This window comes from Vicia villosa, linkage group LG6 (genome assembly GCF_029867415.1).
Source record: "Vicia villosa cultivar HV-30 ecotype Madison, WI linkage group LG6, Vvil1.0, whole genome shotgun sequence".
NCBI classification, from domain to species: domain Eukaryota; kingdom Viridiplantae; phylum Streptophyta; class Magnoliopsida; order Fabales; family Fabaceae; genus Vicia; species Vicia villosa.
This window is the reverse complement of record NC_081185.1, coordinates 161,544,735-161,569,687: the sequence shown is the minus strand read 5'-3', so window position 1 is coordinate 161,569,687 and position 24,953 is coordinate 161,544,735. Positions and strand designations below refer to the sequence as shown.

At 32.9% G+C, this 24,953-nt stretch overlaps 2 protein-coding genes and 2 long non-coding RNA genes across 4 annotated transcripts; 2 read left to right on the top strand and 2 right to left on the bottom strand.

Moving 5' to 3' along the window:
- Positions 1-6,841: 6,841 nt before the first annotated feature.
- On the top strand, positions 6,842-9,388 carry LOC131610901 (fra a 1-associated protein). The gene is made up of 2 exons (XM_058882964.1): positions 6,842-7,091; positions 8,680-9,388. Exons 1-2 carry the CDS (start codon positions 6,901-6,903, stop codon positions 9,053-9,055), a joined length of 567 nt encoding a protein of 188 aa, XP_058738947.1. The 5' UTR covers positions 6,842-6,900; the 3' UTR covers positions 9,056-9,388.
- Positions 9,389-12,899: 3,511 nt separating this feature from the next.
- On the top strand, positions 12,900-16,206 carry LOC131610898 (calcium-dependent protein kinase 24-like). The gene is made up of 7 exons (XM_058882963.1): positions 12,900-14,136; positions 14,510-14,653; positions 14,756-14,908; positions 15,101-15,216; positions 15,325-15,492; positions 15,618-15,842; positions 15,930-16,206. Exons 1-7 carry the CDS (start codon positions 13,368-13,370, stop codon positions 16,065-16,067), a joined length of 1,713 nt encoding a protein of 570 aa, XP_058738946.1. The 5' UTR covers positions 12,900-13,367; the 3' UTR covers positions 16,068-16,206.
- Positions 16,207-18,483: 2,277 nt separating this feature from the next.
- On the bottom strand, positions 18,484-21,878 carry LOC131610899 (uncharacterized). Its single transcript, XR_009286686.1, has 6 exons — positions 21,401-21,878; positions 21,042-21,297; positions 20,868-20,945; positions 20,294-20,444; positions 19,695-19,817; positions 18,484-19,605 (listed from the first exon to the last, which is right to left on the bottom strand). It is a non-coding gene; the product is annotated as an uncharacterized LOC131610899 (long non-coding RNA).
- A 503-nt stretch (positions 21,879-22,381) lies between these two features.
- Positions 22,382-23,081, bottom strand: LOC131610900 (uncharacterized). Its single transcript, XR_009286687.1, has 3 exons — positions 22,680-23,081; positions 22,541-22,608; positions 22,382-22,446 (listed from the first exon to the last, which is right to left on the bottom strand). It is a non-coding gene; the product is annotated as an uncharacterized LOC131610900 (long non-coding RNA).
- Between the last annotated feature and the right edge of the window lie 1,872 nt (positions 23,082-24,953).

Below are 24,953 nucleotides of genomic sequence, written 5' to 3'. Positions count from 1 at the left end.
ATATTTTAAGAGGCTAATTATGTTGCTTGAATTATATTTTATTTGATATCATAAAACAAAAATCTTTTTTCATAATAAACAAGCATTTCTTCCTTTCTAAAACACTTAAAACTCCATACAACTGAAAGCAACTATCCTAATTAGTGAGCTCGAACAATTTTTTTTTTTCATAATAAACAAGCATTTCCTTTCTAAAACACTTAAAATTCCATACAACTGAAAGCAACCATCCTAATTAGTAAGCTCGAGTACTTTGAACACTTGTTATATGACTTGACCGTTTATAGTGACCATTTTCATTCATAGACTTTAGTTCAATATTTGTTGGGCATATATCTCTCATTACCAAGATATTTGGATGATTATGACTTGTGATTTGGATATTAGTCTCCTAATAATCAAACTCTATTTTTCCGACGATCAAAAATCTTTTTCATAAAAACAAATATGTTAAATCCGTTCTTGCGCAATACAAACTATGCTTAAAAACAAACAGTAACACACATACATATATATATATATATATATATATATATATATATATATATATATATATATATATATATAACGATCAAAAGACTCCGTTGAATACAACAGATGGCAGGATGGTAATAACTTCCCCAGAACGAATTCGCGTCACGACACATCTTATAATTATTTATTTATTTAATGATTTTTTTCAAACTAATTATAAGGGCTAGTATAACTATTTTTGAAAAAACAATTTTAAGTCCTTTAGAAATAGTAAGCATGGGCACAATTATCATTTTATTTATTAATTATCTAACTTGAATAAAATTACTTATATCTTTTATGAGAAAGAAGTTTTTTTAAACAAAATAATATTATTCTTTTCAAATAGAAAATAGATGAACAAATATATAATCAGGATCGGCCCTGGGCCTGGGCAAGCAGGCTCACAGGCTAGGGCCTCAAAAATAGAGGGCCTCAAATTTTTGATTGTGGGCTTTATGAATTAACAAAAAATGATTACATATAATTTAATTTGAAACTCAATCATATAGTTGCTCTTTGGCGCAGCGGAAAACTTCTTTACCTCCATAGCCAAGGACGTGGGTTCGGTTCCATGCTTTTTTTAGTTATTCATTGTTTTCTGTTATATAGTTTCATTAATTATTACTAACAATATTATTACGTGTTTTTTTATTAATTGTGTTTTTTTATTAATTCTTATGCAGTCTTAACAACAACTAAAAAAATTTATCTAACTTCATTCAAATTATTTATAATTTTTTTATAAAAAAATATATTATCATATTTATTTTATAATATACTATTAAAAATTTAGTAAAAAGAGAGTGTTCTTAGCATTTCTCATATTAGTATATTAGTATTATTTAATACAAAATATTTTGATTAATTGTTTAATTTTTTTTGTTGGGGTCCATTTTATTATTTGTTCCGGGCCTCTAAAAGGTCTAGACCGGCCCTGTATATAATTACCTATAAAAAATATTGTGCATTTAACACACATGTGTGATTATAAATATTAAAAAAAACATTCATATTTTTAATAATATATTTATTATTAGTTATTTCAATTATATATATTTAAAAGTTAATTAAAAGATATACTTTCATTAATAGAAAGATTAAAATTAACAACTATTTTAATTTGTTGACAAATGTCAACATGAATTGATAAAAACATACTTTATGCATTTGCAAAAATATTTTTTATTTTATATTTGTTTATAAATAGAATAAAAAACAATAAAAGAAAGAAACAAAAGATGAAGACAAATAAGAAATAAAAAAATAATGTTTTGAATGTTTTTGTCTAATTTTAAAGTGGTAACCAAATGTAATATAAAATGTTACAAAATTTAATGCGGCTATTTTTAAAAATAGTTATTAGATAGATAATACAACCACAACCACAGTATAAAAATATAACATGAAATAGAGTTTACGATCACTTTTATTTTAACATAGTATAATATTCATTATCACATAAAATGTATGACTTAGAGATTCATATTTAATAAATGAAAAATTGGCAGGTGGTATGCATTATTTACAAAAATATATAGTTCATACATGTAGTTGGTGTTGGCGTTTGCTAGAGAATTGCATGATACTAAGAGTCATGTTTAATTTATGAAAATATGCAATGAGAGTTGGCTCGGGCATCCCAAGCCCAAACGGGAGGTCTGTCACCCAAATATAGATGACCCCGTTCCTAAATCGAATGATCTGCCCCCGCGTTGGGCGCACACCCAAAGTTTAGGCAATAAATTTGCATCTTGTATTCACGGACCTTCCTACTTAGGATCCAATGAAATTATCCCGGTACCGATATCTTTTTGAAAAAATTTAAAATATTTAATAATAAAACAAAATTACTCTTTTAATTTGTAACAAATGAATTCAAAATAACTTGTAATATTTTTTTAGTTAATTACAGGGCCGGCCCTGGGCAAGCATGCCCATAACTCAGGGCCTAAAAAATATGGAGGTTGAGTTAATAAATCATAATACTGAAATCATAAAATATATATATATGTTAGTGAATATACTGAACAAATAACTACTTGTAGCCTAGCGTCTAAGTCATGTCTTGGGAAGCTTAGCGGTCTCGGTTCGGTGACATTTTTTTTTAATTATTGGATTTTCACATGAACATTACCTTCTTTCGTTTTTGCCTATCATACTTATTTTGCAATAAATGTTTCACGTCTCTATTAGTGTATATTTACAATAAATATTATTAAACATACCCATTACTATGTGACTTTCAAATACACTTGTATCATTACATTTCGTATTCAACACCCATGTTTTTCCTTTATTTTTTGTAAAGTTTTTTTTACTATTACTCTAACTAATTATTAATGAGTATATTATTAAATTTATAAAAAATAATACAAGTTAAAAATAATATACTAATTGATATTTTTAACTATACAAAGAGACTTAATTCTTATAAATGTTTGCAACCAAAATTTTTTTTTTTTTTAAATTGAAGTTAATAAAATTTAATTTTAATATCAACAATATTACACCAAAAATTAAATGAATTAATTTTATTATTAATTAAAAATTTATTTGATTAAACAATATTGATTATAACAACTTAATAAATAATTTTGTTATGTAAAGTATCATTTTTTTATAAAAGAAAAATTTTAATTTTTTTTTATCATAGGAAAAAAAATTATTTTAGAATTTGTCTTAGGCCTTAATATGTGTTGGACCGGCCCTAGAAATAATTACATAAGTTAACACTCCATTCTTTTATAGCTCTCTCAATCTAGCTACAATTCATTTTTTTATCTTATCTCCGAGATTTTTCTTCATTTTGAATGCAAATAAAACATAATTTTTTATTAGAGATCCATTTATTTGTTTGCCCTGAGCCTTTAAAATGTCGAGATCGACCCTTGTTAACTATTGTAAAAATTATTTTTAAAATTATAAAGTAAAATCATATTTTAATCTGTTATAAATGGACTTCGTATGATTTGTACTATATTGTTTCTTTAAAACCTTTACATTCTCATATTTTGTCTTTTTTTTTATATACTTATATTCTTGTTTTGACAATTTGATATTCAACATTAATATTAACTATTCCAAAAATCAATTTTACCATTTAGTAGTGGGAGCCTAATTCAAATTAAAGGGAAAATTTAGTATGGACTAGTCCAACAATAAAATTATAAAACATATAATATAATTATATTTAAATATTAAATATTGAGAGAAACAAGTGTGAATGTGATAGCCTTTGCGTCGATCAGGTTTTGAACCATGTCACTGAATGTTTTAAAATCTTCCATCGAATGACCCGGTACCCCAACATGGTAGCCACAACTAACATTAGGGTAGAATCCCACAGGATAAGGGAAATGAACATGATCCAAGTGTTTTGGTTCTACAAGGAAAACTTGATCAAGTGAGAGAACAACTTCTCATGAGTCATAGGTATATCATCACACACTCTTTTTGGACTTATGTACCTCTGTATACCCTGGTGGTGACGATTCTGTCGATAGCTTCGCAGTTGCGGCACATACTAAACTTATTGATCATATGGAACATGATTCCGTTGAACAAACTGAGTAGGTGATTGACTGAGAGTCGCAACACAAATTTATGGATCATCCTGAATAGGGGTAATTGCTACCACTTCATGACAAGAGATATGATCTGGGGAATAATCAAGAAATTCCTCTTCATACTTAGAAGCTACACGGGTTTCTTCACCCATTTTCTTGGGGAAATCAAAAGGAGTATCAACAACTTGGATATTACCATTCTTGAGACCGTTCTCAATTCGTTTTCCGACGGTGACCAATTCTGAGAATTCATAGGCTTTACATGCTACCAGGCATTGGTAGTACGGAATTTCCATCATGTCCTTGAACATATCCATGAGCTCTCGTTCTAAGAGTGGAGGTTGAACTTTAGCATCTAATTCTCTCCATCTCCGGGTATATTCTCTAAACGATTCATCAATTTTCTGAGTCAAAGCTTGGAGTTGAATTTTGGTCGGGGCCATGTTACTGTTGTGCTTGTAAGGCTTGACAAAGGCTTATACTAATTCTTTCCCAGTTCGGACATGGGTTCGTTCGAGCTAAGTGTACCACTCAAGAGATGCACCACTGAGGCTATCCTGAAAGAAATGCATCAACATCTTGTCATTTTCAGCATAAGGGGTCATTTTGTTGCAAAATGCCTTCACGGGAGTCAGTGGACGAGTGGTGCCCTTGTACTTCTTAAAGTTAGGGACTATGAACTTAGTAGGGATCTTGACACCAGGTACTAGGCACAAACCAACAACGTCAAAATCAACGGAGTTGCGACCTTCTACGACTTTCAACCTTTTCTCTAGGAAGTGAAGCATCTGCTTAGTCTTAATAAGTGGGAACCTGACGGCTTCAAGTTCTGAATTGTTCTCATGATGTGAGGTCTCCCTAGCAAGAATATGAATCTCAACAGTATTTCGGACATTCTGATTCACAAGACAATCTCCTAGGGCGAGATTAACATATGTACTTGTCTTTTGTAGAACCTGTCTCAACTCTTCTTGCCTAAGAGAAAGGACTTAAATAATCTACATACATTGACCCATGTTAGTCCCCATATCTGTTCTTATCTCAGTCATATCCTCACGAAGTGACTCCATGGATAACTCTTGATTGTTGCTTACAGTGTCGGGAAGTCAGAATTATACCTCTGAAGAGAAGACCAAGTGAAAGGAGGCCAGATCATAATAAGAACTGCATATCTGATTACCTGTCATGAATGTATGTATGCATGAAGGGATGCAATTCCATGTTCGATTATTTCCAAGGAATCTTCAGGCTTTGGTTGTTCTTTTAAGTTAGTAAAGATAGGAACGATGAAACACTGATGGGATTCCTTGGAAATTGAATGAACATGTGTATTATGATACGACATGATGTTATGCGATACACAAATATAGGATCAAGGTTCCACTGAATCTGGATAACATTGTGTTGATTCTGGGACCAAATTGAACAATCTCAAGAGTCTGTCATTGCTAGGGGTGATCAAAACCAAACCAACCCAATAGAAAACCGCAAACCAAACCAAACCAAACCGAAACCGCAAAAAACCGCATTTGGTTCGGATTAGTTTGGGTCAGTTTTTACAAAACCGCACGGTTCGGTTCGGTTTGCGGTTTGTATTTTGTAAACCGAACCAAACCGAATCAAACCGCACTATGTTACAACCTAAATTTTACTAACTCACATCCAACCCAAACTTAAACTTATTATACATTAGCATTATGATTACGAATAATTTTCTCATCCTTACACATATAATTTCAGTCCCGATCTTCTAAAATCTCTAATAACATTATCGCACCTTATTTGCCATATACATCTTCCCTCTTCTTCTATAATCTCTACTCTTTTATATTCTTTCTTTTTCACCTTCTCATTTTTATGTAAATGTTCCGTATTTCAGTTTCGTTTTTATCCCATATCTTCTTCTCTAATCTCTCAACACTTTTTTTCTTTTTCACTTTCACTAATCTTTCGTCTCTTCTATTTTTTTGTTTCGTTATAATAATTTTTATATTGTTTTATGCTATTATTTTATGTTTAATATTCCACTTTTGTCTAATTTAATTTTTACATATTAAATGGAAAATTGTTGTCAAAATATGACGAGATTTGTTGTTATTTGATAGTGTATGAATGCATAAATACAAAATTATGCTATCATCTATATGTGTATGTATGGCTCAATAAAATATTTGTAAAAAACCGAACCAACCGAACCGAACCAAACCGCATTAGTTTGGTTTGGTTTGGTTCGGATTTTTTTAAAAGCCAACCGAACCAAACCAAACCGCACTATTTTTTCTCTTGCGGTTCGGATGATTTTTTTCGTCAAAACCGCCCAAACCGCACCGCGAGCACCCCTAGTCATTGCAACGGAACATGTTCAAAGGTTTGACACCAATCTGAATAAGAAAATCAGGTATGTAGGAGTCAAGGTTTTCTGTCCCATCCCAACCTCACGTGTATGTAGTCTAGACACAAACAATAATAAGACCCACTTTTTTTAAAAAAAATAATAGGACCCACTTTAAAAGAAAACTCAGACTAAATCAAATTAAATACTGCTATGAAAAAATCTCATTGATTCAAAAAAAATTAATTGTCTCTTTTTTACAAAATTTATTGATTAAGTTCAAAATAATTTTGCTTATTATTCCAAATAAAATACTTAACTAAATATTAACTAAAATTAAAATAGTCTTGTTATCCAAGTAAACAACGGTGTTATTCAAACCACCCTTTTTAAAGGCAGTAGTCTCTAGAATGCTCCTTCATTCTGTATAATAACCGCCTTATTTAGAACACACAAAACAAAAACCGAAATTGAAAGAACGCGAAAATGGGATGGGTTTGGAGCGACGACGACAACAACGGCGACGATTTTCAACGCAACACATCTTCGGGTTCCGACGAACATAGCTCCACGAGAAAAACCGTGAAATCGCAGTGCAGAACGGAAGAGGTTGAGCCTGGAAAGTTCGTTAGGAAATGCGAGAAAACCGAAGAGCTTCTCAGAACTTGCGCTGGAAGGTAATACTTTCCTTTCTTTCTTCTTCCTCTTCTTTATTATATTTATTATAAAGATGTGATCGATTCGTTGATTAGTTTTTAAGAGGAAGGGATTTTGATGCGAATTCTAATTCTTTTATTTGAAATTTGTTTTGAATCAAAATTTAGAATATTTCCAGTTGAAAATTAGGGTAAAGATTGGAGGTATTGATTTTGATTGAATAGTATGTTTTTTAGGTTATTGAAAGTCGATTTTTTTTCTTCTTACGAAGAAAGTGTTGTTTTTTTGCATGGTCATCTTTCTTTCTGATTGATTTAGGGTTTGATCAAGATCTTAACTGGAAGTTAACCCATGATGCTTTGCTTACACAATGCCACTGCAATGATAGGTTATTGTGCGGTTTTTGGAGTTTGGGCAAGAATATTGTGAACGGATTTTAGATGATTGCATATTGCGTTAGTGAATCTTGGTATTGGAAATTTAGATTGGTTCTTACTATGTTGTGACAAAATTGACAACTTATAAAATTCTGAACTGCAGAATCTTTGAAACATTCAGATTATGCAATAGATAGATCATTTTTCTGTATAAGTTGAAGAAGAGGTTTACTTGAAGAGCCTCTGCAATTGACAGAGGCTTTGATGATGGACATTATTTTTCTTTATTAAGAGCCTTGAACAAATTCCAAAATCTTTTGATTTATACTTACTCAGAGAGGATATGTAAACATAGAAGATGCAATTGATTTTCAATATTCAGTTGCTTCACAGCCGAAAAGAACATGGGTGCGTGCGTGCTCTCTTATGCAACATTGTGGGAAAGGGAATGCGTGAAGCATGGGTACTTCTAAACAATTTAGTTCTCTACTAATAATTTTCCTAAGAAACTTCTATTTATTATTAATGTACCCGTACCTCAAATTTCTATTAAATGTTATATCCCGTACCAGTAGTGGTACTCGCACCGAGTACCATACCCGAACCTATGCATCATAGGCGTCAGTTATTTGTGCATGCCACACATGTGTGTGTTTTGCAATTGAGCGTTTGAGTAAATCCATACTTGGTTTTTGATGCCCTAACAACTTGATTTTTAGAGCTTTTGTGCCCCTATTTGATTTAGGTTAGGTTTAGTACTCTAAGGTTTGATAAGTAGATTCCCTTGAAGTATGGACACAATGACTGAAATTTTACACACTCGATTCAAACTTTAAGTATTATGATATGATGTATGGATATCGTTCTATTTGTGCAGTCCATGGACACAATGACTGAAATTTTACACACTCGATTCAAACTTTAAGTATTATAATATGATGTATGGATATCATTCTATTTGTGCAGTCCACAGACACATGGCTGCCCATGCTTCAATTAACTTTTGGTATTAGGCTTATGCACAGGCAGCACTGCTTTTTGGAAGTGCTCCATCAACTTATATTGAAACATTCTTTTTAAAAGTTATTTTTTTGTGCTCTATTGGTTGATTATAATTTTTGGTCAGTGGGTTCCTGGGAATAAGAGCTGCAGTACTCAATTTTCTTCTCTACTTCAAATGCCAAATGCCACTGAAACTAAAATTTGATCTTTACCTTTGACTATTTCTCAGGCCTGTTGAAGTGCTGCAATCAAACAAGGAGTACACGGAAGAAGATATCACTAATGAGGTACTTAAAGGAAGATCTACCACATCTGGCTCATCAAACCGTCCATTAGACCATGGTATGTTCTTCCCCGGTCTACGAAATGATATTGAAAACATGGAGCGCAACTTCTTCTTTGGTGGTATCAGTCGCTTATTTGAAGCAGCTGAAGAAATGAAAAATGGCCTTTTTGATGTTATTGCACAGGCAGAGTCGTCATCTTCAACCCCTACGAAGCGAGGAATACCTATTGAAGAGTATGGTAGGCAAGAAACTCTTCCTAGATCCCAGGATATGGAATCAGGGGATACTGATTTCAGTGGATTGGCAAAGGACGTTTAAACTAAAATGTCTTGCATACTTGCTATATTTTTTGAGTTCGATTACGAGCATCTGGACTAAATGTATGCCCTTTAATAATGTCTTTTTGGCAGCTGTTTAGCTTTTTCTTTTTTACTAGAAAAACTGGCTGATGTTTTGTAGGGTAGTATGAAATTTTTAAACAAACTTAACATTTTAGCTAGGTTCTGTGGATGGGTGGTGAGATTGTAGTAATACCGCTACAACTTGTCCTAGATGTTTTGGGGAAATTCCCGTGTAATGGAACTAATAGAAATTTCTAGATGTGAGTATTCAATGATAAGTAGTCAAAGTATTCATCTTTTTATTTTAAAATTCTTTTGGAGTGTTAACATAAATTTGCATCTATGTGAAAGGTAAGAAGACTACTTATGGATTGCAAAAGTAAGTCACCCTTTCCGTTGAGAAGTATATCTGAATCGAGGATCGAACAAACTCGAATATAAATGTTACCACTACCAAACAATAAAACTCAGAATTCATTTTCTACAAAAATTAAATAACCGATCTTCATACAAGAGCACTTGGATGAGATGGTGGGTTCTTTTACCTCTTAACCATTGATCCTGGATTTGAATTTAATTTTGGACACGTAATAGTGTTAAATCTTTTTGAAGTAATAGTGTTAAATCTTTTTGAAGGAGAGTTGTGGTTTTACACGGCTTGAGGAATTAGTGAATTAATTTAGCAATTGTGCACAGAGGATACCCGGTCAAGTTCAGTGGTTTGAGGAATTAGTGAATTAATTTAGCAATTGTGCACAGAGGATACCCGGTCAAGTTCAGTTAGTAGAAATCACAAATGATGGAGGAGGTTGGTCTTTATGAACATGACACCAAAGGGGAATATTTAACATGGTCTAACAAGCATGCAAATGGTATCATCTACTCTCGAATTGATCATGTCCTGTGTAATAGAGTTTGGTTTGTGCATTTCCCTCAATGTGAGATTGAGGTGCTTCCAACCCATATCTCTAATCATGCTCCATTGAAGGTGCAACTAATGGGGTATAATTGTGTGGCTAGACACATAATTCAGTTCAAATTCCTGATCTGTGTTGTGGATAAACATGATTACAAAACAACACAACAGTGAGTCACAGTTAGAACAAGGATGCTGCAGGAAGGCCTATGTACAGAGTTTGGATGAAATTGAAGAGACTTCAACCTAATATGAGGGAGTTTGCCAAAAGAACAACTGCAGGAATTAAACATATCCTACATAGTAGAGATCAATTAGCAAAGGCAGAGCAGGAGCTTTCAAAGGACAAATTTAATTCAGATTTGATGAATCAGGTGAAACATTGGACATCTGAAATCATAGCAACTACTGAGATGGAAGAGAATGTCTTAATGCAAAAAATCAAAAGAAACTGGCTCAAACTTGGTGGTGGGAACAATGCATACTTCCATGTCACAGTGATAAGTAAAAAGAACAGAACATATATTGAAAAGGAGGTGCTGAGATTTTATGGTGATTTGATGGGAAAGGCTGCTACACATCTAAGGCACATTTGACATGGTAGCCTTGAGAGATGGTGCACAAGTTCAAGATCAACAAAGAAAATATTTAATTCAATATGTGACTGATCAAGAGATATGGCAAGCTTTAAAGAGTATTGGTGATACCAAAGCCCCGGGGATTGATGAATTTAATTCTAAATTCTTCAAAGCAACATGAGAAATTGTTGGAAAGGAAGTGAGAGCAGCAATGTACGACTTCTTTGACAATGTGAGAATGTACAAAGCAGTGAATTCTGCACTTGTCACTTTGATCCCTAAAACCTCTCGTACAAAAACTATGAAGGATTTAAGGCCCATTACTTGTTGCACCACACTTTACAAGATCATTTCAAAGATTCTGACCACAAGATTTAGTAAGATTATCAGCTCAGTCCTAAGAGGGTATACCAGAAAATATATCTCACCTAGATGTGCAATTCAAATGGATTTGCAAAAGGGCTTATGATTCTGTGGAGTGAAGAGTTAGAGGAAATCATGAGAGAAATGAACTTAACTAGCAAATTCATAAACTGGATTATGATATGTGTTACAAGTGTATCAATGGACATCAAAGTGAATGCTTAAGGGCTAAAACGGTGCTTAGGCAAGATGATCCCATCTCACCAATGCTCTTTGTGTTGATTAAGGAGTTCATGCAAAGGTGTCTTAAGAAGCTTAAAAGTCAACCTAATTTCAACTTTCATCCCAAATATGAGAAACTTGGGATAACAAACATATGCTTTGCTTTTGTTTACTATAGGAGATGAGGGATCATTCACTCTTATGATGCAAGTTTTCCTTAATTTCTCTGCCTCAATTGGTCTTGTAGCTAACCCTGCTAAGTGCAAGGTCTACTTTGGATGTGTGCCCACTAACATCCAACAAAAGTTGCTGATCATCACAGGATACACCGCTGGTATGTTACCTTTTAAATATCTGAGTGTTCCTGTCTAATAGAAAACTTAGTGTTCGACAATGTATACTTTTTTGCTTGTTCAATTACGGGAAAAATATGGACAGAAATGCTTAATTGGATAAGCTACCATAGGAGGCCTCAACAATGGCGCTATGAAAGTGTTTGACTTCACCACCAAACTAAGGGCAAGGGCTGGAAAAGAAGAATGCTTTCATTGAGACTTTACATGAGATTTGGAGAATGAGAAAGTCAATTTTTTCCTACTTGTTTCGATAATGATCTTATAGAAAATATTAAGAATATTATTAGTATAAGAGGCACACACAAGAGGGACTTAAGCACACACATAAATAGAGATACCATGACTAATTGAGTAGTTTTTTTCTCTCTTTTTATGGCCTGAATCTTTGAGATGGCTGAATTACTTTGTTTTTGGATTAATAAAAGTTATTCTTTATTCCAAAAAAATAAAATTAAAATATATTATTGATTTATTACTTATATTTCAATTTGATTAAAAATATTAGAGAATGTGAAATTACTATCTATATTTTAATTGGGTTGCGTTATTTTGCAAATTCATTTTGTTTTTTTTTTACGAATTCTGCAACTGTTACCATTTTAATCAAATTTTATTATTATGACAATTTATATTAATTCTGGCGCCTATAAAATATTAGATATTGGCAAATTATTTTTTTTTTTTTTTAATTTTTGAATTAAAATAAATAGAAAAATAACAGTCTTTATTATTACAAAATATTAGTCTGATTTCAAAAAAAAAATATTAGTATAAAAAATAGAAAAATATTTATGGTAAGGTTCTCTTTTTATGGAATTTTTAAATACTAAATATAATGGAAAAAAATTTGTTCTTTATATGAAATAAATAAATTTCAACAGTTAATTAAATCTAAATATTAGTATACAAATAGAAAAATATTTATGATAACATTTTCTTTTTATAGAATTTTTAAATATTAAATATAATGAAAAAAAATGCTCTTTACATAGAACAAATAAATCTTAAAGGTTTATTAAATCTATGAAGGTATAAATGGAAAAAGAAAAACTAAAAGTTACAAGTTTGAAAAGCTAAAAAGCTCTTTTTTTTTTGTCTTAACAAATAAATTATCAAGCAGGTCAATCAATTAAAAAAAATCAACCGAAATAAATATATATATTCTAAAAACCAAAGATCCTAATCCCTAAACAAAATACATATTTTATTGAATAAAAAAAGCCGGCTTGAGCCGGCCGATGAATGAAGTTATGAACCATTCGTGTTTGCAAAATAACTAAATCTGAAACGTCCACTTCATATAATCAATCTTTTTTTATCACCGTTGGATTGCTTCTACGCGGTAACTATATCACTCATTAATTTCCCTCCTCTCTCTCTCTCTCTCTCTCTCTCTCTCTCTCTCTCTCAAGATCAAGACTTTCTCTTAAAACACTTTCAATCAAGATCAAGACTTTCTATTCCTAAACACTTCCAATCCGAATCTTTAAACCGAAAATCGAACAATTTCTTCCCTACTACCTCGGACTCTGTCTCCTATCTGTCACACGCAGTTTCTTATTTTCTCTTCACACTTGTTTACACCTTCCAATCATATCTCAATGAAACTTTCCAAATTGACACTTTCAAAATCAATACCAAAATCACCCAATTTCCATAATGAGAATGTTTGTTTCGATCCATCACACAATTCCACACTCTCCATTACTCATCACATTTTTTCTTTCCTTCTTTACTCACACTCCATGATTTCTCTCATCATATTCATCATTCATCATCACCTTAAATAGAAACAAACCCTTTTCTCATTCTCTATTTTCCACTCAAAACAAGCACTTTCTTCTACTCCAAGATATGGGAAACAACTGTGTTGGATCCAGAAAAACCTCCAAAGATGAATTCATCTTTCCATCTATTAATCTTCTTCCAGCTTCATGGTCATGGTCTCACTCCGTTCAGCAACACCCACCACCCGTTTGCAAAATCGACAACAAAGACTCACAGCCAGTTATCATGTTCAAGAAACATGAACATGCTAGACCAACCAATCCAAAACCTATGATGATGTTGCCGAATATTAAGAGGGTACCGCCAAAAAGTGCTGGACTTAAAGCAGAGTCAGTTTTGCTAACAAACTCTGGTTGTTTTAGTGAGTATTATGAGTTGGGAGATGAACTTGGGAAAGGGCAATATGGTGTAACTTCGCTTTGTTTCGAGAAAGCGACTGGGAAAAGATATGCATGCAAGTGTATTCCTAAGGTGAAGTTGGTGAAAGGAGATGATTTGGAGGATGTGAGGAGGGAGATTCAGATAATGCATCACTTGGTTGGGAGTTCGAATGTGGTATCGATTAAAGGGGCTTATGAGGATTCGGCTGTTGTTTATATTGTTATGGAGTTATGTGAAGGGGGTGAGTTGTTTGATAGGATTGTTCAAAGGGATCATTATACTGAGAGAAAAGCAGCTAAACTTGCTAGGACTATTGTTAGTATAGTTGAGTCTTGTCACTCGCTTGGAGTAATGCATCGTGATCTTAAACCGGAGAATTTTCTTTTTGTTGATGGAGATGAAGATTCAACTCTTAAGGCAATTGATTTTGGAATGTCTGTTTTCTTCAAACCAGGTTTGGAACTAAGTTTCTCTTTAGAAGTTTCAATTTGTTTTGCGGAAAAGTATTAGTAGGATTCAGTTATTACTAATAGTAACTTGTAAAGTCCCTAAAACCGAGTATTAGGTTGTATTATTTTGTTGAACTATACCTAAGGTTTTAAACTGGGGTCAGGGTTACACTCAATCCTCAATGTTGTAGAGATCCATAGTCTAATATGAGTTATGTAGTGTCGATTGCGATTGTAGACACGTGAAAAACTATGATGTCTCAAGCCAGACCGCGGTTGTGTACCTTTTTTCTAAGACATTGATTATAACTACTATTGATGAATGATCACAGAGAATCTGTTGGGTGTTTATGACTAATGAACATTCTTCATTTACAGGAGAAAAGTTTAGTGATGTAGTAGGAAGTGCTTATTATATTGCACCCGAGATTCTCAGAGAGTGCTATGGTCCAGAAGCTGATGTCTGGAGTGCTGGTGTGATCATATATCTTCTCCTTTGTGGAACAGCTCCCTTTTATGGTGGTAAGATATCTTCATTACCTTTTTCATTTAAAAAATAATGATTTTACCTTTTTTATTTCGTATAAAATTGAGGATTTTGATTTTGTTCCTTGATAATTATAGAAATAGATGAAGAGATATTTCATGAGGTTTTGCATGGTAAACTTGATTTCTCTTCGGATCCTTGGCCAAGTATCTCTGAAAGTGCAAAAGACTTGGTTAAGAAGATGCTTGTTAGAGATCCTAGTAAAAGGATAACGGCACATGAAGTTCTTTGTAAGTTTAACCACTTTTTTTTTTTTACAGTATGATACTGGTGAAACATATTTCATATGTTCACATTAGAAATGTCATAATATTCATTACACATTTCATATTTTCAGGACTGAAAATGTTGTATTGTTCAATCATATAGAACATGAACTTTTATTACCATCTTGTAAACGGTGTCGTTCCAATTCTTTGTAGGCCACCCTTGGATTCAGGTTGATGGAGTTGCTCCAGACAAGCCTCTTGATTCCGCAGTTTTGAGTCGTCTAAAGCAATTTTCTGCTATGAACAAGCTCAAGAAAATGGCTCTTAGAGTTAGTAACTTCTCTATTACATAGTTCTATCACGTGAGAGTATATGCTTTCAATTTGGTATTGTCAAATTGTATTCTCTGTGATATTTTCCACAATCTTTCTATACAGGTTATTGCTGAGAATCTCTCTGAAGAAGAAATTTCTGGGTTGAAAGAATTGTTTAAGATGATAGACACTGACAACACTGGTCAAATTACTTTCGAAAAACTCAAGGCTGGACTAAAAATGTTCGGCGCTAATCTCAATGAATTTGAGATTTTTGATCTATTGAATGCTGTAAGTTCAAAATCTTATTCATTTTATTTAATGTCACAAAGTAAAACTAAGTTTTTTTTTCGTGTTGACGATTTTAGTTTCACAATACTATAATCCATTTGTACCAATTTCGTTTGTTATTGCAGGCAGATGTAGATAATAGTGGCACAATTGACTATGGAGAATTCATAGCTGCAACATTGCATTTTAACAAAGTTGGTAGGGAAGATAATTTAGTTACAGCTTTTTCATATTTTGATAAAGATGGAAGTGGCTACATCACTCAAGATGAGCTTCAAAAAGTTTGTAAAGAATTTGGCATGGAAGATGTCCACTTAGAGGAAATGATCCAAGAAGCTGATCAAAATAATGTGAGTACATAATATTTTTAATCATGCTTTTTCAAATCTCATACGTCTTTTGACGATGCTGCTATGTTCATGTTCTTATCCTTTCAGGATGGACAAATAGACTACAACGAATTTGTTGCTATGATGCTGAGAGGCAACGTAGATTTAGGCAATACTGGTTCAAAGTGTAGAAGCACTAGCTTTAACATTGGATTAAGGAAGATAGAGGCGCAATCAGTATGTTAAGAAAAAGTGGTGTATTTTTTTTTTCTCTTCCTTTAGAAAGTTAATTATCATTTCCTTTGGTGTAGTGAATTACGTTTCTTTTCGAAAATATCTTAGTAATAAACTATCCTTATTTAAAAAATTTGATAGATTTGGTTCACAGGTTTTACCTTGTTATGCAAGTTACTAGGAAACATTATCTTGGCAATTGTTATATGAATTTTGACTTGATGACATCTAAGTTTAAGCCACACAAGCAATTATGCATCTTTTTCGAAAAGGACAGTTAATCCAAACAAGTTTAACATGGAGTGATGAAAGAGTTGATCTAAACAAGTAAAGCTTTGTTAAAGTTGCTTAACTCTCAAAATTGCAACCCACATACTTTTTTGGACTGTATCATTCTGTCTTAGCTCATCTAGTGATTTTTCTTGTGTCCCTACAAAAATCTTGCTGCTATGTTTTCAAGTTCCTTAAAAACAATATACTACATTAGTATATAAAATCATATTGTTTTTAAATTTTCTTAAAAATATCAAACATATTTCAAGATATAGACGCAATCTTCCAAAACATTCTCCTTCAAAACTCTTCAAAATCTCGCTGCTATGCCTTCAAGTTCCTTAAAGCATCACTCTGGTAGTTTGTAGCAGCTCAAAATGTAATTAGAAATCAACTTCTTCCATACTCATCAATGACAAGGCAGAATACCAATTTCTAAGATCCATCGAAAATAACTAGGAAGCCATTTGATATGATGTATGAACATAGAAAAATATAGGCACTTTTAGTAAAAGTAAAGATAATTGATAGTGGATAAGTTAGCACATAAATTAGTGGTAGATAGTAACATATAACTATTGATGATCGATAATAAACAATTGATGATTGATAAGTTAAATTTAAGTATTTGATAAATTAGCGATTATACTTGTTTCGGGCTTGGGATTTTTGTAAGACTGCGACCTAAAGACGGGCATACTCATACACGCTTCATAGACCTATCCGGCAATAACCTACAAGGTCAGTCGAGTATACAAGTCAGATATAGGCTACTATAAAGGTCCATTCGGGTTGTCGTAGTCGGATACAGAGGTATCATGAACGGGTACCTCAGTCGGGTATGGGTAAAGGTCGCGTAGGGACGGGATGCGAAGGGTCGTAACGTCTATATAGGTTACACATAGCTCGACTATAACTGATGATTGATTATGCCATCAATGATCAGGCATTTAAAGCCATCTTAACGCCTGTAACGTGAGAAAGCTCGAAAGCCACCTCTTTAATGAGGTCTTAAGGGCCAAGATAAAGCTATAAATAGGGACTCCTTCAAGAGGATTAAGCAAGACAGCCTCCAAATCCCCAAAGATATTCACAAGCACTCTTCATTTAGGCAGCTTCCCTTATCATAGGGGCAAACTCACCTTATAAACTGGTTTTTACACAAGAACAATACTAATAGTTGATAAAAATAAAATGACATGAAAAGACATTTTTAATTAAGAATTATTGATTTTATTATCTTTTATATAATATTATTAAATTAATTTTTATTAGAGAAATAAACATATCAATAAACACATGCATTATGCATAACATTATATATAAGATGATTTCTCACTACATCCATAAATTTCTTAAGCACGTTTAAATTGACAAAAATGCCCTCCAACTTCTGTAGATATACTTTCGAAAGCATCCTTTTAAAAAAAAATAGTTTTTTTCGTAGATGCATCTACGGAAGCATTAAAACATGGTGAAATTTGAGATTTTTCCAATTAATTGGGAAAATCAGAATATTCCGTAGATATATGTACGGAACACTCTCTTTTCAAACCCTTTAGTAGAGGTAGCTGCGGAGGTTTCATGAAATTAATTAATTTGGGATTTTCCCAATAATTAATTTGTACTCCCTCCGTTTTATATTATAAATATTATAAATATAATAAATATAATAAATCATACTATTTAATATTTAATAATAAATATAATACTATTTAATAAATAAATAAATAACAAATTAATTTAATAAATTATAGTACTATTTAGTAAATAAATAACAAAAATAAAACATAAACCACTCACCCACTCACCACTTCATCATACTTTTAGAGGCAAATCGCCTTAGCCAAATATGGTTTTAATTTTTTTAATGAATTTTTCAATTTCAAGACTTTTATTTTGGTGAAAGTGTAAATTTTTAATTTTAAAATTTTATTTTAAGATTGAAATTGTACATCTTTTATTTGAAAAAAACTATTTTGATCAATTTTAGGAAAATTCTTAGGTGGACACATACCTAAGAAATTGTTTTACACGCAACCAATCACAGAATTTTAATTACTTAAAAAAATAAATACTGATTTTTCTCTCTCCTTCATAATCTCAACCACCCCATGAATCAAATTAAAACCAAAATTAAAATTAAAATAAATTTAAAAAAAAGACTCTTTCTTATTGGTTCACTACAGGAAAAAAGGCCTCCTGCCACGCCCAGAAAACCGAGGCTATATGCAAAATAACCGTGGCGTAACGCTTAGGCCACGGTTTGGCCACAGAAATCCAACTGTGGAGTATACGGCCGTGGCCTAAAGTAAAGTCCACGGTTTTTTGGTATAGACCACGCCTTTTTGACAACCGTGGCTTTTTTAGGCCACGGTTTAGGTAGCTTGATTAAGGCCGCGGTTTGTGTTTGCCATGACTGGAAAACTGTGGCTATATGGTAAAGCCACGGTTTCAATTTAACATTTACGATACAGTTTTGGTTCAAGATATAGCCACGGTTTGGTTATGACCACATATTTAAAACCGCTGTTATATATGTTTTTCTACATAAATCATCAATTGTTTTTGATAAATCTAATCAAATAATTATAAATAAAGTGCAGTGAGTTACTTCAAAATCTCTGGTAAAAACATCGTAGTATGCATTATCATCAATTATATCGATGTTGTATAGCCATAAATTTGAAAATAATTGAAAGAGACCTGAATACCCCCTTGCTTGTTGATGATTAATAGTGTAAAGACTAAAAGAGTGAAGAAAAGTATATCCATAAAAGACTGTTGTATGTCAAAAACAATTGAGCAAAGAACGTATTCACATTATTCCAAAATCATATTACACTCCCAAAAATCCAGCAAGTAAAAATTATAATACTTATCCTACACTATGCAATTAGTAATGGAACCATGTGACTGAAACGAGATAGCACTTCCTAAAGACTACCAACATCCAGGTAACATAAAAACTGGACATTTTCATAATTACTTGAACGCGTCCAAATAATGGTACGCAAATATAGAATAAAAACTCAACTAAATGGTCGGCAATTTAAAAACGCTAAGGGTTAGATGTTTTCTTTCTTTTAACCTTTTTTTCCTTCGATTGTTTCAGGTACATCACCATTAGCGATCCGCTGAGCAAGACCTTCAGCAATTGCTGTCTTCCCAACACCGGGCTCTCAATAAGGCAAGGATTGTTTTTGGTGCGACGGCCTAAAATTTGGGTGACACACTCAATTTGTGGCTGCCTTCCTACAACAGAATCCAACTTTCCCTGAGGGACAGATGATAAACATTTTAGCTTTTATGCACCAAGTAATATCATCCACCTTCTGTCATGAAGAAAACGAGAACTGTCATTACCTCTTCTGCTAGCTTGGTTAAATTGGTTCCATACTCCTCCAAAGTTGGCATTTTGTTGTTACTACTTCCTGAGCCAACAGTAGCAGTAACACTGTCGGCACTCTCACCCACCATGCAAATAACCTATGCCCATTCCAAAAAAATTATCAGATTAATGCAAATTAAGAAGAAAAAAATGTAATATTTTAAGTGAACATTGTTTAGTACAATTTAACAATAAACAGCAGAGTGAACTCCATCAAACCGATTAACTTACAAGATACTCATGACAGTGAGAATATTATGGGCACTAAGCACTTCAAGATGTGTCTAAATTGACCATTTGGTATTCCATTATCAACCAAGATTGAAACAGTAGGAAATGCCAAAACTTTAATTTTAAGATTAAAAATTCCAATATTAGTTTGATACTTAAGCATATATTCTTTAATTCTGATTACAAGCCAGCAAGTTAGCAACAACTAGTGACCACACTAAACTATCAGAAGACATGTCATATATTCTTTTCGGAAGATGTGGATTTGCTAGAAGTCCATTGTTGTTTTATAGGGATCACTAAAATTAATATAAACTATCAGACAAGGGTTTGAAGACTGTACCATGGACGGATATCACTTCCATTTACTCTCAATATGTTCCTCTCGCAATGCCAAACCAGTATAAAGAAATAGCAGCCAAGCCAGTATAATGTGAACTCACTTGAGGCATTTTCCATGCTCCTGGAACATTCAATCTAGAAGCCACAAATATCTGGAAAAACAAAATTCAAATCATGATTCCTCTTCCTCATACAAAAATTTACAGAACATATAGGTATTGAACAAATCATAGAATATTTCTGATAAACATATTACACATAAAATATCCAAATCTGGACCAGGAAAACACTTTGCTTTTAAAAAAAATTAACATTAGAGCTTATTGTAAAAGGTTACTTATTTACTGAAGTGGATTCCTACTTTAAGCCAATATATACCTACATAAAACACTTTCCATACAAAAATACATTCCTTGGCAGCCCTGTATTTTAAGTTTCAACAGTTTGTGTAACAGTTTTAACTAACTGGTTTTTCTAACCATAACAGGACCAACTAACTACCTAACCTAACTTCTAACCAACAAACTTCAACTGTCATAACACTTCAGTAGGAGACTCAAGTCAGAAAAACTTACAATATAAAAAATCAACTCCCTCTCAACTGGAGTGAAGACACTATTATCACCATGTGCATAAGCATGCCTTTTTGCAGGCTGAACCACAAAAAGAATCATTAGTAAATGCAGCACGAACTATAACAAAACTGAGGAAGATAATAATTAACTATAGCGTGAGAGGAGAAATGTTACATCGATTGTATAGACAGGTCCAATGTCAATCTTTAAAGGGCATTTATCTTTGATCGAGTTTTCAAGTTCGAGGACATTGTTGTACGATTGAAAACGCAGATAAAAATCACCTTTCAGAGTGAAGGATCAAAATATATAATTTGGTGAGCAATTCCTTACTGATACACTGGGGGGCTGATGCGATGGAATTTCTTGTACACTCATCCAGGGAGTTAGTAGTGCTCAAACCATCACACCAGTTGGTGAAGAGGACAGGCTAATAAAAGGGAAAAACAGAAAGAATGACAATGTAAGGGTGGACAGGAACAAAAGGTAACAGAACACTAACCATATGCAAAAATCATAGAAAAGAAACAAACCTATCATCTTGTCACTTAATTCCAAGGAAGCAGCCACCTTAGCCATATCCCTCCTTGAAGCAGCCACCTTAGCCATATCCCTCTTGGAAACAAGCCCTTTTTTGAGGTGGGGTCATGAAAAAAATGAAGGAGAGAAAAACTGGATATTATTCTGTAGAGGAACTTTCTATATGTGTACAATCTTTCACAACTCTAATTCTATCGCTAATCAACTACCTGGTAAATTTCAAAGTCTATCTAATCAAAGTAGTTCTTGCAATACTCTAATCAACTACCTGGTAAATTTCAAAGCCTATCTAATCAAAGCAGTTCTTGCAATACTCTAATGAACTACCTGATAAATTTCAAAGCCACAATCCTCACGGGTGTACACAGCAACCTGCATCAATGGTTTGACATCCGAGCATCGTGTGACTATACCAACTAATCTTACAAGTTGGCCAATGTTTGAAACCTTCACCTCTCTAATTGTAAATGGCCGTCCTTTTGAAGATGCCTTAATATAAACCTCACTGCAAAAACAACCCACACATACATATCATTAAGTCACACATATAAAAGCCAAAGCCAAAAATCAACCCTAATAACATGTAACAAATTAGTACAAAATCATAGAATATTACAAAACCCTAGAATTTGAATATCCCGGAAAAACATGAAGTCTTACAAGAAGCGTTTGATTTCAGGAGGCATCTTCTGGTGCGGGTCAGAACCATCAGCACCTTCAGTTCCTTCATCAGATCTCTGAGTCATCAAAATATCATGATCATCATCCACAAACGTCTCAGTAGGCTCCGGCATGAGCTCGTCGATCGCATCAGCAAAAATCCCTACATATCTTCTCGTATTCTCAGTAACTCGCGTCAAAAAATCCTCATCTAAATCCTTATACTGAAAACAACAAACACATCACTTAAAATCACCAACTATAACTAAACCTTAGAAACTAACAATTACAATACAGTGAAAATGTCAATAAAACTAACGTTCATTAAGTCGTCGAGATCAATTTCAACAGATCGAGCTTTGTGGTTCGCAACATCTTGCTGAAAAAACGTAATGAACAAAAAAACACGAATTAGGGTTAACAGTCGGTTTAGTACAGATGAAACGAAATGAAGAATATACTAACTAACTAACCAGGATGTTGAGGTACTTGGCTTCGCCATTAGCGTCTGCGAATTCGGAAAGAAACCTACTCGCTAGAACTGAATGATTGAAAAAGAGGATTTAGGTTAAACGATTTCAACGATTTCAAACCTCCATCTAACAAACTCACCAACGATTTCTCCGTCGCGAGCCGTTCATGATGAGAGAGCAAGCGGAGATGAGGAGCGAGTGATGTCGAGAAAAGAATCGGAGATGAGATCAGAGGCTTCAAGATTGAGAGAACAGAGAGGGATCGATTGAGACAGAGGAATCGATATGCAAACGAATCACAGCGGCGAGATTTGGTCGGAGTGGTAGGTGGCAGCCGTTCATGTTGAAGAAGAAGAGGAAACGTGAAGCCCGATAGTCACAGGTACTCTTACCCTAAATCCCTCTTATTTTTCATTTTCAATATTGTGAGGGTTGAAAGTGGTCAGGAAATGTGAAGAAATGTGAAGCTACTAGGGTTTGAGTTTGTGAAATTGAGAGTGGTGGTCAGCAACCCTAAAAAATTAAGAAGAAGGATTTTGGATTTCACTATAGAACGTTTACATTTTTTTAATATAAAAAAATTAAAAAGAAAATAATTATGAGAGGGAAATTAAAAAAAGGGGGGAAATTTTGGAGGGATATATTTTTTTAGGTTTGAGCCACAGTTTGAAGTGAAAATTATAAGACCGCGGTTTCCTTTTGCAGCTAAAAATATCTACAGTTGTCTAGCCGTGGCAATTGAAGTACAGGCCACAGTTTTACACTCCGGATTCAATATTCTATAACATACGTCTACGCTTTGATAACCATAGCCAAATCATATATGTGGCCACCGTTTCTGAGCTGTGGACAATTTTAGCGTGGCCGTAGGCCAAATTTCTAGTAGTGGTTGTGCCTAAGAATGTGGATTTAGGGTCGTGTCCATACAAGAATTGCTCTCAATTTTATTATAATAAAAAAAATTATATATATATATATATATATTATGAATATTTTATCGGCCACCCTAACTTTTTTATCCTAGCTCTGCCACTGATGGGCGGGCCAAATATAATGTGAGTCTTAAGGTAAATATCAAATAGAATTTTGTAATAAATTTTTAAAATTATTAGGGTGAAATAAACTTCTGAAGATTCGAAAAATATCTTTCGAATATGTATCTTTGAACACACTCTAAATCAATTTTTAAGGTGTTTCAAAAATGCATCTCCGAAAACACTCATGTTTACACGTTATTATTATTTGAAAATTAGATTTAAATATTCGCCCCTACCACTATTTTATTCTCCTCATTCCCCCATAACCAAAATTTACCACAAAACTTCAACCATTCTCAAATGGATATGAAAGGGTGTGTATCGATCTGACGAGATATGTCTTTACGGAGACATTTTTTTCACTTCAGAGTTGCTCACCTCAAGACCCATCCGACTGAATCATTTGTATTAGGTATCTTAGATCGCTCCATTTTGTTCAAGTTTATTTAAAACTGGGGTGTCATATTCCGACTACATCAATGGAGTAGACGACACATTTTGCAAAAGAGGCGAAAACTTGATCAGATCACTTTTTAGAAAGGATGACAAAATTCGGATTTTGAATAATTTGGATATGCATATATGAAAAAACATTCATTTTAAAAAAATAACAAGAGTTATTTTGGATATGTGTATCTGAAAATTACTATTTGGTGACTTCGGATATGCATCTCCAAACCTATTCAATAAAAAACTGGAATGTGTAAGTTCGAAAAAATTAAGGGAATATTACGGAAATTTCGTCAAGAGTCCCTAAAAATCTATAAGGATGTATTAAGAAACTCCCAAAATCAAATTGATTTTTTTTTGTTTAGTAGTAAAAATATATGATTTTTAGGAGGTTTTTAAAGATATTTTTGGGACGTGCTATAATATTGAAGTGAAAGTAGACAATTTGACTTGTACATAAGTCTTTTATTTGTCAATTTTTTTAAAGTCTTTTTATTTAAGAAAGTGTAACTTAAAAAAAGTTAAATTTTACAAAATTAAAATTAAAAAAATTTAATAATAAAATTTATAATTATCAATAGCTAATTATATTAAAATTATAATTAAATATAATTAGTTCACATAAAACATTTATGATTTATTTTAATGTAAGGTAAGGATTAAAATTTATCAAAATTAAGAAAATATTTAATTTTAAAATTAAATATTCAACTATTATTATGCTATTGTCCATGATACTATAGTTGGTAATCGGAGACTCACTCGATACTATGGTCATCCTGAAGGTTCTCATAGGAGGACTTCGTGGAACTTAATTCATAATCTTGTGGATAGTCCAATTTACCATAGTGTATTTAGGGTGACTTTATGATATTCTTTCATCTGATGAAAAAAGGGAAGAGTGGAAAGGCCTAACTGGTTAATTA

What these genes read in the sequence shown, in the direction of transcription:
- LOC131610901 (XM_058882964.1), top strand. Translation starts at nt 6,901, where the DNA reads ATGGGATGGGTTTGGAGCGACGACGACAACAACGGCGACGATTTTCAA. An exon ending in CTCAGAACTTGCGCTGGAAG is followed by an intron (nt 7,092 to 8,679) that starts GTAATACTTTCC and finishes ACTATTTCTCAG; the next exon opens with GCCTGTTGAAGTGCTGCAAT.
- LOC131610898 (XM_058882963.1), top strand. Translation starts at nt 13,368, where the DNA reads ATGGGAAACAACTGTGTTGGATCCAGAAAAACCTCCAAAGATGAATTC. An exon ending in AACAGCTCCCTTTTATGGTG is followed by an intron (nt 14,654 to 14,755) that starts GTAAGATATCTT and finishes TGATAATTATAG; the next exon opens with AAATAGATGAAGAGATATTT. An exon ending in TCAAGAAAATGGCTCTTAGA is followed by an intron (nt 15,217 to 15,324) that starts GTTAGTAACTTC and finishes CTTTCTATACAG; the next exon opens with GTTATTGCTGAGAATCTCTC.